This window comes from Micropterus dolomieu, linkage group LG16 (assembly GCF_021292245.1).
Source record: "Micropterus dolomieu isolate WLL.071019.BEF.003 ecotype Adirondacks linkage group LG16, ASM2129224v1, whole genome shotgun sequence".
NCBI classification, from domain to species: Eukaryota; Metazoa; Chordata; class Actinopteri; order Centrarchiformes; family Centrarchidae; genus Micropterus; species Micropterus dolomieu.
The window spans coordinates 1206224-1220636 of NC_060165.1; the positions used below are offsets into that span (position 1 = coordinate 1206224).

General features: G+C 43.3%; 1 protein-coding gene across 3 annotated transcripts in view; it reads right to left on the minus strand.

The window, feature by feature from the left end:
* The window catches only part of dennd5b (DENN/MADD domain containing 5B), a 128271-nt gene that overhangs the window by 18324 nt on the left and 95534 nt on the right, over positions 1 to 14413 (minus strand). For 2 of the 3 annotated variants that reach the window (XM_046072064.1, XM_046072062.1), the window contains exons 6-13: positions 10384 to 10962; positions 9262 to 9493; positions 6668 to 6818; positions 5524 to 5614; positions 2205 to 2336; positions 1441 to 1593; positions 1120 to 1201; positions 961 to 1042 (exon numbers count right to left, since the gene is read on the minus strand). In XM_046072064.1, coding sequence (XP_045928020.1) covers positions 961 to 1042; positions 1120 to 1201; positions 1441 to 1593; positions 2205 to 2336; positions 5524 to 5614; positions 6668 to 6818; positions 9262 to 9493; positions 10384 to 10962 — 1502 coding nt within the window. The remainder of the gene's footprint in view (positions 1 to 960; positions 1043 to 1119; positions 1202 to 1440; positions 1594 to 2204; positions 2337 to 5523; positions 5615 to 6667; positions 6819 to 9261; positions 9494 to 10383; positions 10963 to 14413) is intronic. The other variant, XM_046072063.1, reaches the window with a different exon arrangement.

The window sequence follows — 14413 nt, forward strand, 5'->3', positions numbered from 1 at the left end:
GCTGGCTCAGGTGAGTCCTGAACCATCCCTTAGTTATGCTGCTATAGGCCTAGACTGCCGGGGGATTTCCCATGATGCACTGAGCTCCTCTCTCCTCTACTTTCTCTCCCTCTGTATGCAACCTCATCCCATTATTGCATGTTACTAACACAACTTCTCCCCTTTCCCGTAGTCTTGTGCTTTCTCGTCCCTCTCCTCTCTCCTCCTATCACTTCCTGCAGGTGTTTCTGGCTCTGGAGCTGTGGAGTCTGGATCTGTGGCTGCGGGTCACCTGCTGCCCCCGTGTTCCTGCTCGACGCCCTCTGCTAGAGTTATTATTATATATACTATTATAATTATCTTTATTATTATAGATATTGCTGCCACTACCATTACTATTATTGTACATCTCTATGTGGAACTTGCATTGCGCTACTGTGCTCCCGCCTCCCTCTCAACCCACCTGATCGTGGCAGCTGGCTGCCCACCCTGAGTCTAGGTTCTGCTTGAGGTTTCTACCTTCTAAAAGGGAGTTTTTCCTTGTTGCAAAGTGCTTGCTCATGGTGGGAACTGTTAGGTCTCTGTTAAGAATAGTATGTTCTGTGTTAATACTACTATGTTAATAGTATTAAGAATAGTAAAAGTATGGTCTAGACTTGTTCTATATGAAAAGTGCAATGAGATAATTTAATTTAACCGATCTATTGGGTCCAATAAAATGTCTCAAACAACAGTCCTTTGTTAAAACCAGTGGCTGTTTTGGTGTGTGCCTGTGGGTACTGGTACAGATGTGTTGCTGAGGGATGAATAGCATACATATTTCCTCATGTGGTGCTGTGATGATGGTGGTGGAGAGTGCTGTTTAACTTAAGTCTAGAGTTATTCAAATCACAAGTTGGATTTTCTAACCAACAGTGTGAGGACAAGTTGCGGCCAACCTTATGAGGCATCTAGCCATAACTAGAGGACGGTAGCACGTACCTCATATCCTGTATGAGAGACACATGTAGACACGGCATCGCTATGGAACAATCAGATTTCCTCCTCTCAGGAACATGTGGCACTGTTGAGGAGAAACACAGGATATGATGGCTTTGTTACATGCGTGGTGGACTCTGCAGAGCAGCGAGTGTGTGTTACCTGCTGACTCTGCCTGTTGCTGCTCCAGCTTCTCCTCTCTGGCCTGGTAGTGCAGCAGGTGAGACCACAGGGCCGATTTCCCCTGAGAGGTCAGAGAAAAACGTGTCAGAAAACCAAAATCACAATTCATACATAAAGGCAGCTAATGCATTCGCTGATGGATGGAGAGATTAGAAACCCATAAAGAGGATCACTCAGGCAGTAAAGCCTCAATATGCATTATGGTCATAAATACCTGAAACTGACAGCACCAGATTTGCTTTATTAGAAATCTGGTTAAGAAATGTGTAATGCATTCCCTGTGTGTGTGTGTGCACTGACCTGTTTGACCTGGAGCCCGTGGCTCCAGATCCTCTCCAGCAGGTCACACAGGCTGGCAATTAAAGTGTTCTCCTCCAGTCCAGTGATGTTGGCCTCACCATGGCCCAGCTCCACCGCCTCCCGGCCCATCTTCTCCACCAGCATCCGCTTGGTCTAATCACACACACGCACACACACACACAATGATAGTGTACAATATAGCTGCATTATTCAAACTAAATATTTCTAAGACAGAGAGGACTATTCATTATTTCAAACTCACAAATTTTGAAAGAACAGAAAATAGATTGAAGGATAAATGAATAAATAAAATGCAACTAAAGCCTACGAAGTGGTATTTCCATATGCAATGTAAACTACAAACAAACTAATACTACTACTCATATTTGAGTCTGTTAGTCCCATTGCTAGCACTATTTCTCTACATCAAAACCACAATTCCACAAAAAAGTTTTATTGGTTCCAGTGACAAAGTGGGTATCATTTGGAGTATGCTGTGTCTGACATCACTCCTGGTTCTAGTGTTTAACTTGACAGTGACTGGCCTGAATGGGGGTGCTATTATTAATTATCAACACTTTTAGTATCTCAGAAGGGAATTCTTAGTTTGATGTTTCCACACTTGGAGGAAACACATTTCTTATATCTAATGCTGATGAAACGTGAGCGGTTACATCACACCTGAGAGATGATGCCCCTCAGAGCTACTAATGAATCTGAGTTCATTTCTGAGTGCAGGGACGTGCTGTGGTTGTATGCTTCACCTTCATGCGACACTCCTTGAGCAGCCCCTCCACAAACTTCCAGTTGGTCTGGGCGATGACGGCGGGAGACAGATCAGACAGCTTGGGCTGTCGAAGGTTCTTCCCCAGGCCGCGGGCCTCCTGCATATACTTCTGAAGATCAAACAAAACCCGTTAGTGAGCTCTGGAGAACAAGCACACTGATCAGGCCTAAACAATACAGTCATTAAGAGAGATGCTTTATGTGTTGTGTCTTACTTATTTATGAATGCACACACACTAAAGGTTTAACCTCAAAGCGCACACACTCCGGCTGCAGGTTAACACGACATGCTCCCACCTGACACAGTTAGCTTTATCTTTATTCAGTCAGCTGTGTCTCACTTCTGTTGGTTTCCCGGCTGTCATTATAAATAGGATTAATAGGGATGCTGCACGATCAAACTGTGACGAGCATGGACAAATAAAACCTCTCATTTTTCACTCATCTAGATTGTGATTTGCCGGGAAAATCCAACACGTCTGTGAGTTAACAGGAAAGGATAGGACACAGAAGAGGAGGTGTCCTTTAGGCAGGCGTGTGCTGGGACGTGAGCAGTGTTTCCACTGAAGCTCCATAGCTCAAAGTGCTGTGCTACCTTCAGTAGATTTGCCTGTGGAGGTGAAACAAATGTGTGCAGGGCTTTCGGGATAAGTTCAACTTGCTAATTTGCGACATTGAACAATTTCACTATCCAATTTTATCTAAGTTTCATGTATATGAGTACAGACTGCTCCACATAAAAGATGCGGCATGGCTTACAGTCATGTGCGCTCCCTTTCCCCTGACCTTTGGAACTTGTGTAACTAGTGACTAAATTAGTTGTTCAGTGTTTGTTCAACCCGCTGGTTAAAATGGAGTACTGACAAGAACTGCAATGAAATAATCTGATATTATACTTGTTCTGTTGTTTGACCACCGAAACAGAAAAAACATGTGAATGATACATGTGGTTGTATAAAATCACAGCCTAGGTGATCACAGAGGGTAGGAGGAGACTACAGGGAGGTTTAACCAGCAGGGTATTCCAGGAACAGCATTGAGAGTAGGATCATGTATTGTTAAAAAGTTATAATCCTTAAAATGTTCATAAAATCAAACCAACTTTTGATTCTTTGTATGGTCTGCCTTTTTTTCTTCAGTAGCCATTCAGTGTATTTACACTCGGTAAGTATCTCTCTATATCGAAGTCGTTTTAGTGGTAGTGGTGGAGTCAGATTCAGATTGCCTAATTTAGCATGAGGGATTGACAGGAAAACAATGCCAGTGCAATTTGATCGAATTGATGTAAGCCTCACTGTGTACTGTACTGGAGAAATGGAAGAGTGAAGAGCAACTACATTGAGCTGTTAGCTGAAGAATTACAGGCTGCAGAAGTCCAACTCCCCATCAATGTAAACGTTACTGTGCCCTGCTGTTGTTTGGAACACTACTAGCTGTGTGTGCAGCATGACACCAGATAGTCAATTATTCTTGACGGACGACTTCTTTTTTTTTTTTTTTTTAAAACAAACAGAGTTTGTTTGGCTGCACTGTTAACAGATACAGTGGCTGCTCTAATGTCGGATTACTTACAAAGTACAAGCTCAATGACTGTTTTCTGTAGTATTTAATCACAAGTGTAGCAGAAATAGTGGTAGTTTGTTTGTATTAGTCAAACAAAACAAACAAACAAAAAATAACAATTTGAGAGAACGGAAACTGGGCTGATCATTCGCTAACATAGCTTCTCTTACCACTGCTACGCAGATGATATGCAACTCTACCTATTCTTCCCCAAGACAATCGCATTGTCTCAGCGCGGATCACGGACTGTCTCTCGGACATATCTGCATGGATGAAGGCTTGCCACCTTCAACCCGGCTATTCTTATCTGTGAGACCACGATGGTGGAACGAGCTACCACACGCCATCAGAGCAGGGGCGTCCCTCTCTAACTTCAAGAAGCTCTTGAAAACTCATCTCTTCCGAGAACACTTTTTCTTGTAACGCCTTCTTCTATCCCCTTACAATTATCCTGTATTGATACTTACTTCTTTCCCTAGGTATTTACCCCATTGATGTGATATGTGCTATTAGCTCTTTGTATTTATTGCTGCTCTTACTAGTATGTATTGTCAGTTGTAGATATAGTGCTGTATTGATGCTCTGTAAATGCTCTGTACTTGTATAGCGCCTTTCTAGTCTTTTCGACCACTCAAAGCGCTTTTACACTACATCTGCAATCACCATTCACTCATATTCATTCACTGGCAGAACAGCCACCAGGGGCAATTTGGGGTTCAGTATCTTGCCCAAGGACACTTCGACATGCAGCCTGGGGGAGCCAGGATTGAACCACCTTCCGATTAACGGCCAACCCACTCTATCTCCTGAGCCACAGTCGCCCCTCTGTTGATGCTTGTATGTTGTTCCTCAAATGTAAGTCACTTATAAAAGCGTCTGCCAAATGAGTAAATGTAATGTAAAGCAAAAAACGCTTGCTGCACTCAACTGCACTCAACTGCACTTTCAAATGAATTTATTTTAGTTAGTTTCAGTTAGTTTTAATATCTCTCAAATTTGTATTTTTGTTTGATTTTTAAGAAGTTTTGTTTGACTAAGTTGGCACAAATCTGATCCCATACAGGTGTCTCCAAATCAAACAGGACAGACATTTTAAGGATTACAACTTTAAACAATTCCACCACTGAGAAGTGGCAAGAGAAGGGAAGTATAAGAATTTAAATGCATTTGTTTCAGTAAAACAGTTTAAACCTAAGAACAGGTGCGACCCCTCCGTACGAGTGTAAGGTGTGAGTTTGAGGTGGGGGGTGGAGGGGTCTGTGAGAGGGAGTCCACAACACAGGCAGCTCCTCCACATACCAGGCAGGATGCAGAGGCCGACTTTTTAGGCGGTTTGATAGGCGGAGGGGACGCATTGTCCCACTCCCAAAATGCCATAGAGTTCTGCAGGACAAGATAGCCCTCCACCTGCTGAGGAGGAGGAGGAACAGGGGTTTCACCCGACCCCCAACCGACCGGCATGGGACACATGAGCAGACAGGAGAGGACAGGAACAAAAGAGAAGAATGGGAAAGAAAACAGAAGGCAGCATGCACATGAAGTCTTACTGAAGGACGAAGAAGAAACAAAAAAAACCTCAAACAGGAATTCTGTTACAGAACACAAACAAACAAAACTCATGGCAAACAGAGAAAATAAAGACATGCTAGTACACTACATAATGTTAGACAACAGAGGAGGGGGGGGGGGGGGCCTTCAGCCTTCAGATGGAAGGTTATAGGTTGGTGTTTCTACCTCTTTCAGGTCGTTGTCGAGGTTCAGGTGCTCCGTTTGTTGTCTGTGACGGTCTTTCCTTCGCTGAGCTGTCGCCGTCCTATGAGCCCACCTGCAGTTAGAACAATGAGGAATAACTCTAGGTATTCAACGATGTGAATTCTGTTTAAAATACAGCTTATTAACACATTGCCAGTCACAGAAACCGCTTTCTCCATGAACATTTTTATTTACTTTCTTTCAAGTGAGACGAGAAGATCGTTTTCAATCTCCAATCTGTGTGTTAGGACACGGTTTGCCTAGTTCAGCACAAATACTACAGGAAGGGGGAAACGGCTAGACTGGCTTTGTGCAAAGTGCAATCCAGAGGTGCTCAGGTTTGTGTTCAACCAGGGACCATTATTGCATTGCTCATCACTCTCTCCTTTCATGTCATCTGTCTACTGTCAGTTGTCCAGCAAAGGCCTAAAATGAACAAATAAGCGTACAGTATTAGGCTACCTAAAAAGTTAAACTATTGCTTTATTTATTTAAAAAATATTTTTCTTTTCCTCCTGTCTTTATGCTTCACTGTTTTCCTGCAGACATACAGGCAGACTAAAATATAGAGCAGAACCGTGGCCCACCATGGCTCACCCTGTCTGCGTCTTAAAAGGAAGTTTTTCCTTGCCTCTGTCTCCTAGTGCTGCTCTTGGTGGGAACTGTTGGGCTTCTGTAAATAACATCATAGAGTATGGTCTAGATCTGCTCTTTTATGAAAAGCGCTGTGAGATAAATGTTGTTGTGATTTGGTGCTATATAAATTAAACTGAAATTGAAATTAAAATAAAAGTGCACTTAAAATGCTCTGATAAAGTCTACCCTTGATATGTGTCAGCAGATTTGTCAGTTTCAAAACTGGTATTAAACTGTACTGAAGACATGAGGGTTCAGTTAAAGTTCTTTCCTTTGAACAGCTGAGTGTCGGCCTTCGTAGTATAGCTCTTAGTGATTTGCTTTGAATGAAGTGTAGGACAGATGATGCTGTGTGAAGTGTATTCTAAAATACAGCTAACTAAATGTAGTTTTTCAGTCAATAAGCATGACACATGAAGCACAAGAAGCCACTGTGCAAAAGCCACTGTGCAAAAGCCGGATGTCAGTCAGAAGGTGGAGAAGGACTCACTTGTTATTGGGCGGCCCCGTGTTGAGCACGTCAGCCTGCAGTTTAGGGAAGAATCCCTGCTCATATTTGCCCTGACCGATCTTCATGTCCAGCAGGTGTGGATGGATGGCGGTGTGGTCGATCTTCATCAGCCGCTGCTCGATGGCCTGAGCTGTAGGGGAACCGGAATCCATTTAGACACTTGGAGCAGTAAATTGTAATTTTTTCTCAGTTTTTCTGCATACGTTTAGTTTTACTGCAGTCCATGTAATCAAACCTTAAGGATAATTCCATTAACCATACATTTCTCGCAGTTATGATAACATCTTACTCTGAGATCTAAGAACATAGCAACATCACTAGACATTTCACATGGCCAAAATATTACCCAAATTGTCTGTTGTACACCTCCATCACCACCATTTTCTCTTCTAAAAAGTTTGTTTACAACCTGTCTGGTCATCTGGCCATTCCTGCCCCACCTGATGCTCCCAGATCTCAGCAACTTGGCAAATACGAGGAATGACGTCCAAAATAATTAGATATATATTAAATAATTATCCTTTGATTTGACTAGGATGCAAGCTGCTGTGATTACATGTATTAGGGTGCAGTGTCAAAGACAGGTGTAGCCATAAAAAACATCTTTTGTCACCAGTGAAGGACAACAGGTGTGATCTGGGACATTTCAGCTGCAGTGTGTTAATGTAGCCAAAGAGACAGACATGTAAATAATGGAGGACAGACCTGACCAACAGAAACAATGACGAGGAACAAACTCTTCTCACAGCACACATCTCAGCCTAACGAAGCAAACCTTAAGCTATGCTAACAGCTGCCCAGTTGCCAAGAAGAGAAAACCTCGCTGGACTTGTTTACATTATAAATCACAGATAAAGTATGCTGTCCTTTCATCTCTCTCTGTGACCCATTCATCACTCCCTCTCTTGCCCCAGGGATTCAGAAGTCTTTGACCTGCTTTTAACAGCAAACACACAACGCTCTTATCAGCAGACAGTCAGCACAACTTTGCTTGTGGTTAAACTGTCCAGGTTATGTTGCTCTGCTCGAGCCCTGACCTTGTTTTGCCTCAGACAGGAGCTGCAGTAGGAGCAGCAGAGGGAAAGCCTGCATCATCGCCCCCAAATGAGCTCACCCTCACCAATTAAAGCTTTACATCGCTCGGCACATTAGCATGAAACAGACAACATGCACAGAGACACACACCAAAACACAAAGAAGAGAATTAATGCAACAACTCTGGCTGAAATGACAATCCTGATCACTCTTAGCAAAGAAAATAATGCTCTGAGCTACAAAGTGCTGCAAAGCTGAGAACAGTGAGCCAAACTGAAAGTTGATACATACACAGATAATAGTTGTGATGCTTGAATCATCATATTTTCTCTCTGATATATCAGTCCAAAACAGGTTATAAAGCAGTTTCAGTATGAATTCACAACATCATATTCTTCTATTTTTGTTTACTATGGTTAGTGGTAAATGACACGGAAATAATCAGATGATATCAGACAGCTATCAACTGTGGAAACACACAGTACACACTGTATGTCTTGTAACACTATAATGTTGAAGAAATAAATATTTTGAAAAATACACTTGTTTGCTTTTTTTTCAAGAGCAAAATGAAAAAAATGGATCAATCAGTCTGTGAGTTATTCATTAATATCAATATTTTTATACTGACAAGGAAAAGGTATTGAGTATTGAATGTGAGGTGTTGCTCATTGTGATGAACCCACAGAGAGATTACAGCAGCTCAGCTCTAGCTAGTGTTTTAGCATCTTTTAGCTCATTGTTTTGGTTTCAATGACGCCAGTTTACTGTTTTTGGTTCAGTCTCAAGGCTCTCATCAACCTGGTTTCCAGCTGCAGCAGGCAGCCGTTTCCAGAGACAAAGCTCCAATAAACCCACTGCACTCTATCTGCAGGCCGCCTCAGCTCCACCTGTTGGCCCATTTTTGGATTAGCCAGAGTCAGGCACCGCTAAGATGGCTGGTTTGTTGATAAGTTTAAACTTATGAACAGCTAGTGCAGCTTGTAAATCAGTTAACCACAAACAGACACATGCAGCTCTGTGGATTCCCTGTTGGTCTCCAACAGTCTGAGTCAGTCCTGAGTCTCACTTCCTGCCTCACACTGCACATTCAGCACCAATTAAAGGCCTAAGAAAGGGAAAGCAAAGCAGCACTGATTGAGAAAATAAGAAAAAATGGCCTGACCAAACACTGTTGCAGTAAGAAGGTGTCAGAGAGTGTGTGCTTGTGCCTCAGTGAGAGAGGGTGATGGGACATAGAGAAATGAGAAATGGGGTTTTCTGGTCAGTGGGGAGAGCCGAGCTGCTTCCAGGAAATAAATGAGAGACAAGACTTTAGGTGTGTTTTAAAATTGCATGGCACAGCGCAATCCTGTCTGACCTCTAATGGATGACATGCTTTGACGGACGGACAGACATGCACAGCATGCTGATCAGTGAGTTATTAACCTACAAATAAAACCACTACATTTCTGAATAAGCCTCTCTAAGCACCTTTGTTTGACTTTTAATCATATTCCCAGTGAAGTAATCCATACTCACGCCTCCACTAAGCTTACCAGACTCCTTGAGGATGGAGCACCTCTGGTAGCTGGAGGATCTGAGGCTGGGAGCGCGGACGTTGTAAAGGCGGGCCTTGTCGATGCGAGAGTCAAAAACCCGGAGCAGTGGCTCCTTCTCCTCCCACTGTGACATGATCTTGTTGTCGATGAAGGTGGCAAACATCTGCGTCTCAATGAAGTGGGAGAGGAAGGGCAGGTAGGGCTCCGGCTGGTCAGACAGGAACGAGGCCTAGAGCAGGCACGAGCACAAGATACAGAAATATATGTACAGTTGTCAGTTTCTAGAAATTAGCCAGAAGACAATAAACAAATAAAAAACAACAGCTAGCACCGATTCAATTACTGTGTTAATTTGCTGTGTCAAGACTGCTGCTTCACTGTAAACATCTTCCAGTTCTCCACTCGACTGCTGGAGAGGCAGATACAGGACGTTTGGAGTGTGTATCAACAGTACATTCAATATATAATATAAACAGCATGAAGAGACCTCAACAAAACCTGAAAGTGTGACATATTCAGAAGTAAATCCAGTTTTAAAATTTAAACAACTTAGTGTGGATGAAATCTAACATCTAAGGACATGTGAGACTATTGCCAACACCATGATATAATCCCACATAAATCACCTGTCCACTCTACGATTTTTATTCTGTAATTCCTGTTCTTACAGGATATTTTAAATATCAAACATTATGAACATTTATAGAATGTACTACTGCAAAAGGTCAACTTAGACATAACAGCCTGTCCCATAGAAAAGCCTGGTTTTTACATAAACTGATGAAAATGTAAAATATACTCACAACAGCAGATTTTCATACTGTGCAGTAGATGATTTTTCCAAAACTCACAAGGGAAGCCTACTGCATGTTGTATGCAAACAGTGTCTTTTACGATCCCTACACTGCTCTGAATGCAAGTCATAATTCATCACACAGGCACAAACATGTCAAACTGAATTTGTTTTCTAGTCTTCCACAAACACAATGCAATTTCACCCTCATAGAATAATTCAGATGACCATGTCTCTGTCTCTCTCTTCACTCTGTACAGGCACAGTGTGTCTTAGAAAGGTAAAAAATAAACCCTAGTAGGAAGTGGTGTTTTTTCTGTGGTCACCTTGTCAAAGTTGTGCATCTGCTCCCTGTTGGTGAGCCAGGACTCCAGGTCCGGGGCGCTCTGGATGACAAAGGCTTCGTAGTCTGCAAACATGGTGGTGAAGCGGCTGGCGAACACCTCTCTCAGCTGGATGTTCAGCTTGGCGTTCCTTAGCTCCTCCTCTTCGGCTGCAGTCCGGCCTCCTTGCCCCTCAGTGCCCTGGGCTTTGACTCCGGCCCTCAGGGCGTCCACGCGGGCCACCGTCACCCCAGTGCGTTTGGTCAGCGCCTGCAGTCTCTCCAGGGTGGCGTTTCCCTGCAGCAGCTCCAGCACAGCCAGTTCCTCCCCAGCCAAATTGCCATTACGTCCATCGTCCTCTAGCTGCCGGAAAGCGACAGTCTTACGCTCTCTGCCAGGGGTGGAGGGGGTGCTGCCGGGGCTGGTGCGGGTCCGTGGTGGGGCCCCTGTGTTGGCAGAAATTCCGAAGCTAAGCAGCACCTCGCTGAGCTCCTGGATGAACTCAGCCTTGTTGGGGAAGTGGGGAAAGTCCTCTGGAAGCTCAATGTAGTGCTTGTCAATGTCAACAAAACACAGGTTGGCCTGGGAAAGGGAAAGAAAATAATATCAGCTCAGGAATAGACCATGATCACTGTAAACTGATCTTACTTCACATTTCTGCAACCACAAAAACAAAATCAAACCTTTACATCACAGACAGAAATTAAGAGCGTCCTGACAGCACAAACAGGCCTAAAGCTGGGACAGGTGTTATCAGGAGGCTTACTGGGGACAGATTAGGAGCTATGATGGGGGTTGGGAGATGTAGAGTACAGAGAATGTAGGTCACTGTGATTGATAATAACACATTTTCGGAGATAAATCTAAATCTGACATAATGGAGTTTGAGTTGCACTTTAAAGCAAAACCTGTAAGTCACTCAAAATATGCTCAATTTGCACAGCTGGAAGATTACTATAAAAGAGTGAAGAGGAGGAATCCATTGTTCAGTTACGACAACATAGTAGTAGAACATGGCAACACTGCAACAACTACAAGAAACTCAGATGATTTTGAACAGACCAACAGTAAGCCACTTTATTGGGAGGTCAAACTGTCAGAACCAATCCTTCATTACACAGGAATACTGTGTGAGCACCACAGGTCAAAGATGAAGCAGGTAGATTTGTAAACTGTGATGGATCTTTACAACAGTTTGGCTAACAATCTCACTGTTCGCTGTCATTTTCTCTTCCACGTGAATTTGACTAGTCAGGAGGTGTGTTTACAGCCGGCCTGACTGCTCGTGTTTCTTGCACTGCTGGATCTGTTTTGTGAGGTTGCTGTGTTCCCAGATCTCTGCAATGAGTACATTGTTATCATTACAGAGATACAGTCAAAACTACAGAAATAAGTATCCAAGTTACAAATTGAAGTTTAAAATCAAGCACCATATCTGAACACTTCAACAAGTGATGGTATTTAGAGAAAATATGTTATCTGCAGTTGATACTCACCCCTGAACACAACACAAGTCAAGAACCAGTACACAGAAGTATTTGTTGCTGCTAAAACTTTACTCTTCCATAAATAAGACTACTATGGTAAAGGTTCTGAGGCTTAGACACTTTCTACCTCTGATCTATGTGTTGTTTTTGCAGGAAAATCCTACAGGGAACACATGTGACATGTAGACACTGTAAACTTAATTTTGTTGAATGCACAAGATGGCTCACTCAGATGCTGTGTGTTTTTGGATGCAGGACTGAAATTAGATCTAAGTGCAGCTCGTTTTGCCTCTAAAGGACGGGACTCACCGACTAAAAGAGCTTGAGCAAACTCTGCATGTCTCTACAAAGGTTGCCCTAGTTTGGAACATAAAGTTAATTAAGAATACTTGTATATGGACAAAGAGAGAAACATGTAGAAAAGGGATGATATTAGTGCCATGCAATCATGTCTGCAATGCAAACATAACCAATGTTTCAATCATCTGACATCAGGTAAAAAGAAGAAGACCTGGACTAAAGTACAAGGCCAACCTCGTCTGGCATTAATTCCCCAATTACATCCATATTTCCCTCTCTGTTTTGTTTTAAGCCATTCTTTCATCATCAGCCCATTTCTAGGTCACTGCCACTTCAAAGGAACATTCAGAAACACAGGGAGATTCACCGCTCTAGGCAGATGAGGGACCCCATATTGGAGGGGGGGCAGACAGCCTTGTGGGCGTTCTGCAGCAGCATCCTGCGCTGGCTGGGATCATTAGCATCCATATGGAATGTGCCGGATTAACGAGCGCTGGGAGTCGGGGGATGTAAGCAAAGCCGGAAGCCGGCGAGCCTGGATGTTCTGCTTTGTTGGGGCTTTATCTCGCTTTAACACATGAATACACACACACACTTTAACTACAACCCTGCATTGGGCTAAATAGTGGTTTAAATCCAGTGCACATTCACCTCCTCACTGTCTGACAAGTGCTGGGGCTGAAATAATACAGCAAGAAGAATACAGAGATTGAAATCCCCTTCAGACTCACTCTGCCTTGAGGTAAATTTGCATACCAACAATAGGTAATTCTCTGTTCCCATTATGTATCTGTGTTTGTGTGTGTGGCTGGACAAATGACAGGACAGACAGAGGCCTTTCACACTTGCCTTTCTTAGTCCTGCTAACCCAACAATTCCCACCACGAGCAAGCACTTTTCCATACTGGCAAGGTGAAACTCCCTTTTTAACAGGCAGAAACCTCGTGCAGAACTTACATTATAGTCACAACGGCAGTGGACACTGGAGATACAGCATATCTGGGCAGGCATGGACAATTCTTTGCTTTGCGGGCAAACCTTTCTGTTACTGCTGCAAAGCTAACATGAAGCTAACATGCAGAGAGGAGGAGACGGTCCCAGAGCAGCACAGCAGCTCCAGACTGCAATACTCACAACTATACTGCTGCTATAGCTAATATTACAACAACCGCATGTCTTGGTGAACTAGAAAGTAAGCTGGATGTTTGTGGGCAAGTTATTTAATGTCACTGACGCACACATCATGGCTCGAATGGCTGGAATACTGTTGTGTAGTAGGGTGTGAACCACTTTGTTTGTTTCCCCATTTACAGAGCCAGGGCTGAGCACAAACACCAGACGTTTTACAGCGCAAACACAGAACACACAGCTAACAGACCGTGAGGAGATTTTCACTGCTTTTGACAAAAAGAAGTTTACTGGATATTTATCGCTCTCCCTACCTTTAAAGAGGTGGGATTATGCTCATTTTCAGGTTAAAAATTCCTATTTAGGGGTTGTACCAGAACAGATTTACATGGTTAAATTTTCAAAAAACACTACACACATTTTTTTTTTTGTCATACTGCACATTGCTGCAGCCACTTTTTTACCCTGTGTTGAAGGCTTCGTTTTAGCTATGGAGTGATACATCTTGTCTCTAAATTATCTTTGTTGGGAGTTGCACAATTCCTAGTTAAGGACTATTAGCCAATCAGAAGAAGAGAAGGGCGGGTCAGCGAGAATCCTGTAAACAGCTTCGGTTCAGCTGTACATGTTGCCGACCAGCTTGGCAACATGGACTGGAGCAAGAGTTTCAGAGTGGTGAGTTATTAATCTGTAACAAAAGGATCTTTCATCCATAAAGTTTTAACTGAGCTCTGTCTCTACATCACAGTAACAACTTTATGTCCACTGACTACCTGGAGGGTAGCCAGTGTTTGGAAGGGAGAGGAGAGGTGTGTGCTGCAGCTCACTGTTTTCCCACCACTGTTTTTGAGGGCATGTCGGACTAGCCGCTTGGTGAGCGTTTTATGAGGCGCATTTAGCTTTCATCCTTGTGTCGTCACAGGGATAAAAGGGAAGTGGCTGGACTAAAAACAAGCTGTTTTCAAGAGTTTTCTGTGGGAGATGGGAACTCCCTTTGGGGCAATATTATGTAGCTGCAGTAGCGGACGCTGTTGGGTAACTGGTCAACAAGCATATAAACAATAACTTTGTGGTAAGGGAAATTGGCTTCGGGGGGGGGGGGGGGGGGGGGGGGGGAA